Source organism: Habropoda laboriosa, unplaced genomic scaffold (assembly GCF_001263275.1).
Source record: "Habropoda laboriosa isolate 0110345459 unplaced genomic scaffold, ASM126327v1 scaffold89, whole genome shotgun sequence".
Classification (NCBI taxonomy): Eukaryota; Metazoa; Arthropoda; class Insecta; order Hymenoptera; family Apidae; genus Habropoda; species Habropoda laboriosa.
Genome location: NW_017100263.1, coordinates 2,488,849 through 2,494,243, shown reverse-complemented (window position 1 = coordinate 2,494,243; position 5,395 = coordinate 2,488,849). Strand labels below are relative to the sequence as shown.

Genomic DNA, 5,395 nt, shown 5'->3' with positions numbered 1-5,395 from the left:
GTATCGGGGCCTCCATGCCCAAATAGGAAACCTCGAAGGGACAATAGAGAGGGAGTGGTTGGCGTAGCGCGCAAAGCCTCGGCTTGGTAAGCCGAAGGTCCCGGGTTCGATTCCCGGTGGATCCCTCGATATTTTTCCGTCGTCGGTTCCTACATATTGGGGCCCGTCCGGGATGCAGGGCATCTACACGGTACACGAAGTCAGGAGATGTGCGATGAAAACATGTCGAGGGTAGTACGCCGTCGGTTCCTACATATTGGGGCCCGTCCGGGATGCAGGGCATCTACACGGTACACGAAGTCAGATGTGCGATGAAAACATGTCGAGGGTAGCACGCCTCCCAAAAATGCGTTGTTTCGACTGTGTGTCACTGTGTGGGGGAGTGTGCCCGAAAGTGTTGAGTTGTGTTGCATGGTTCGATTCCCGTTGGGTCCCTCAATATTTTTCCGTCGTCGGTTCCTACATATTGGGGCCCGTCCGGGATGCAGGGCATCTACACGGTACACGAAGTCAGGAGATGTGCGATGAAAACATGTCGAGGGTAGCACGCCTCCCAAAAATGCGTTGTTTCGGCTGTGTGTCACTGTGTGGGGGAGTGTGCCCGAAAGTGTTGAGTTGTGTTGCACTGAGGTCATTCGAGGGCGAATGTCAGTTCAGGATGGCCGAGTGTAGTATCGGGGCCTCCATGCCCAAATAGGAAACCTCGAAGGGACAATAGAGAGGGAGTGGTTGGCGTAGCGCGCAAAGCCTCGACTTGCTAAGCCGAAGGTCCCGGGTTCGATTCCCGGTGGGTCCCTCAATATTTTTCCGTCGTCAGTTCCTACACATATGACAATGGATATGATTCTAATTCATAAAAACACGACCGAATCTTGGAGTATGTGAACACCGCCATTTCATATGCAAGGACCACCTGATAGTAGCACAACTGTCAATGAGTGCTTTCCTTATAAAAGGATAAATGAAAAATATAGAATAAAGTTTTTCGATTGCTTCCCTAGCTTTTGAGGAAAATGATTTTCAATACAAAAGTACCATCAATTGATTATCATTGAGTAGCGTAGAAAACTTTGCGAATGAAGTTTGTAGAACGACAGATAAGAATTGAGAAGTACTCGAAATCGAAGGATCGAATGAATGTTTTAGGTGTAGGTATAGGATAGCAAGTAAGGTGTGATGATTTTGCAAATTGTACACTATTTATTGCTGAAAGTGACGAATCAAAAAACTTTATTCGACGTTCTTTACTTATTTTTCTGTTTTATTACATTTGCGGTTGTAAATCGGACACCCTGTATACTTATGACAACACGTACGAGTATTATCCAAACAACGGGTCGATAAAGTACAGCGAAACAAACGTTGCATGGAATCGCTCTTCTTCACGGATAACTGGACAAATTGACAAGGAAATAACTTGTGTTGCATATTTGGTTAATCCTGAAATGCTAATATTAATTTGTTAATGTAGTGAAAATAATATTTATATTTGTTGCAATAACTTTGTTAACATCAAAAAAAATTGTTCATCTCCGACTCTAATGGTATTTTTAAAGTAAAAAATATAAAAAGAAAAGTGTATATGAAAAAATCTCTTGAGACACTGTATTCCACGTGTTAGTGTTTTAGGATTAATTTATTCGTTTCTTTGGATAAATGAATTGTACTTCGTCTGAAGTATTCGAATGTTTCAAGAATTTTTGAGGCATTTGAGAAAGTGGTTTAGAAGTTTTCCGATTTGAAATTTGGTGAGTTTGTTTGCACGGTAAAGTTTGCCTTCTTTAATTGATTGTGAAAAATATTCCTTTATGGTAAATTGTAGAACTACGCTCAATCAGTATTTATCAAATCATTAAATTGATGTATTTGTTGAAAATTTGATTTGATACTAAAACAGAAAATCGTACTTAACTTTTGTTAAATAACTTTGCAACATCAGTATAATTATCTTCTTAGAATAATAAATAAAATAACTTGTTAAGAATCATTTTCAATATGTTATAATCAATATTGATTAAAAACATACTTTAGCACGTCCCTAAAATAAATCAATCAATAGCGTTTGAAGAAAATCAATATACAACATAGAGAGAAAATCCCCCATTTTTGGCTCTATTGCAACTATTTTGGATCAAATAGAAAAAAAATGCACACTTGAGAGATAAAGTGTCAGTGAAAAGACGCTTAATAGATCAGATTTTGAATAAAGCAATATGTGATAAAAATTTTTGTTTTGTTGATGAAGCTGTGCACGCTAAAAATTTGTTCAAATTAAAATAACTTAGGAATAAATTGGGCATAGATAGAAGTTTTTGGCAAAGCGAGAAAGACAGCGTAGATGCATACAAAAACTTGTAAAATTTTCAACTTTCCACCCAAAGTTACGCAAAATTTGAATCTTGGAAATTCTTAGACGGATTGCTTAATTAAATAACTTTCAATAAACTCAAGCATCAAAAATGTTACTTTCTTGAGGAAACCATGTTAACGTGTTACACATAATTACGCAATATTATTATGCTGTACAAAATATAGTATTTAAATATATGAGACTTTACACGAAATTGAACACTTCGTAACTCTACTTAAGAATTGTCATAAATGGTTACTAATTTTACTATAATTACGTTTGCAAGTATATAATTTTCAAGTGAAAAATTGGATGTTACATTTTACGAACGACCATCTAAAAGTTAGTATTTGTAATATTTTTTACTCATTTACTATCTGTAGCTGTAACACTGTTGGTACATAGTACGAAAGAATTTAAATACTTGCTATTTCATTTTTATTCCCTTTGTGAAGGTATGCGTTACAGGTTGCCTATTGTTAGGCGTAGCCGAATGTAAGAGGATTTAATTCAAGGGAAAGTGATTCACGGGCCTGTATCTATTATATTTAGTTCCCTCTTTTCATGTATAAAATATATCGTTAATGATTAGTACATAAAACTTTATAGTATATCTTAAAAGTAGAACTTATAAAACTGTAAAAATACATTACGTTTTAAATGTAAAATAGATATTTCTCTCCATTGAAGTTTGTGACTCTAATATGTATTTCATTTTTCTTGTACTGTGTATAGAAACTTTTATAACAATATAGCACGTTTTAGGCATTATTTTTGTGTATTTTCTTTTAGTATTACTAGAAGCTCAGTCCTCAGACTCATTTAACTTAAAACTGCAAACTCAAGGCAAACATAAAACTTCGCTCCATTAGCACGTAGAATGATTCACAATATCAAGGTATTCAACTTTTTCAAATGAAGTCGTATACATAATCCAAAAAAAGTAATATAATATAATACGAACACTACAAAGTACATAGTGCTTCCATCTAGTGGCGGTATTACGTACGAGCAAATATGTCAACAAACTGCATTACCGCAGTCGGTAAATTAAAAAGGCAATAAAAGCTCGCGCGAAAATCACGAAATTGACAATGTCTTTCCCAATAAATGGTTTACTTTTGCTTCGGTTCTTTTGCAACCGTACACCTCGTATATTTATACAGTGCGTTAAATATTGATCACGTATGAAATTAATCTGCGTAGTTCGAATCGAGTGACCGTCGTCTTTCTCCCTCTTAAAAAAGGGAAGCCATATTCCAAAGTTCCCTTTCACCGATCTACGGGGTGATATCACAACGTAATCCTTACGAAAATGTAAATGATCCCACGAAACAGGCTGAAATCGTCGCTTAGAGTCACATACTCGCCAAATCGGATCACAACATATACACCAGATACACAACGACGACGTCGATACCGCACGATTTTAATGGTATCTAACAAAAAATTGTGCAATTCGTTACGGGGGTGGCTTTTTATTTTACTCACGCTTGGACGGACTGTTTTTCTTCCGTAAGGTCTGCATCGATAGTCCCGTGTAGGCGACGAGAGAGTATCGGATATAGTAGAGGAGAATGTTACCGATTTTCTCTCTCGGCGCACCCTCGGCCGCCGCACTATCGTAGATAGAATTCTCAACACAGACACATGTCGCTCACACGTCTTTCTCTCTCTGTTTCTACGATTCCCCTTCTATCGCTTTCTTTCCTTTGCTCTCCCACTCGGCCCTTCTCACTCTCTTTCACTCTCTCCTACTCCCACTCCCGTTCTCTTTTTCCCCCGCGGCCTATCTCGTGCCTCTTTGGCTGTTCTAGCTGGCCGTTACTCTTTCGTTACTCCCTCTGTCTCCCTCGATTCGTGTATTTCCACGGAAGTATGAGATTGGCGCGTTTCACGTACGGTCGGTACTTCTTGTCCTACAACACGGTCGCACTTTGTCGCAGGCTGCCAAAGGAACACAGAGATCGTGTGGACACTGTTGAGGAAGTAACAGCTGCCTCTGCCGGCACGGGTCATCCATGTTAGCCTCTCTTATTGATCAATAATATACCATCTAGTACGTGGCGTCGTCGCTTCGAGGCCACAGAACACATTTCCCGCTTCGCGCGCGCTTTTCCGCTAGGTTCTAGATTTTCCCATATCTCCCTCGATGCTTTCAGCACCTGGATACGAGAGTCTTGTTCTTACACGCTTATCTCCTTCATAATGAGTTACAGTTGTACGTGATTCAACTACTTTTTTTCCATGGTTCGGATATCGACTGAGATAAAATATCGATGGACACGCTGTTTTTATTTTTCGTTGGAGCCTCCAGCGGAGTGGCGCAATTACAAACAATGTCGTGGTGTTAGTGTTGCTTCTTCCCTTATGCTCATTGCCCCACTCTCCCGTGAATAGAACGAAGAAAATGGAAAATTAAAATGTCATTGCGTAACAGCGTATAATAATCGTCTGGAATAGTTCAGTGAACATCTTTCCTATTATTACGTTTGAAAATGCAAATGTTGTATTTTCATTACTGATACTGTTAAATACCGTCGGAGTCAATGGCACCGATGTATCAAACAGGATTATTTAATTAAAGTGAATTACGAAGTACATGTATATGTTCATTATTTATAGTATTGTTACGAAGTATATCAATGAAAAAATGATATGTAATAAGTAATAATACAAAAATTTTCCATTAATTACAAAGAATTAAAAAAATTATATCATGTGCAATCAAAATATTTGATAAAGTACAATTTGTATGAAAAGTAAAAGTACTTTCTCTTACATACAATAATAAAAATGGTATTAAAATTATCAAATTTTTTCTCCTTTGACTTTAATCCAATTAAAAACAAATGTTCTGGTCAATTTGGTGGTGAATTATAAACAAAACGATAGACAAGATAGGGATGTGACATCTGAATTACGTACCAATTTAGTTACATCTTACAGTCAATAGATGGCACTGTAAGTTTGCGCGCGAAAAATTAGTTTTTTTATGAAGACCGTATTGACATAGACAAGGTATATATTCTATACCTCGTCTGT

At 37.5% G+C, this 5,395-nt stretch overlaps 1 protein-coding gene across 1 annotated transcript in view; it reads right to left on the bottom strand.

Annotated features, from left to right (window-relative positions):
* LOC108573052 overlaps positions 1–3,958 on the bottom strand; it is a 19,401-nt gene extending 15,443 nt beyond the window's left edge. Inside the window, exon 1 of the mRNA XM_017935410.1 lies at positions 3,842–3,958. Coding sequence (XP_017790899.1) covers positions 3,842–3,878 — 37 coding nt within the window. The 5' untranslated portion in view covers positions 3,879–3,958. The remainder of the gene's footprint in view (positions 1–3,841) is intronic.
* Between the last annotated feature and the right edge of the window lie 1,437 nt (positions 3,959–5,395).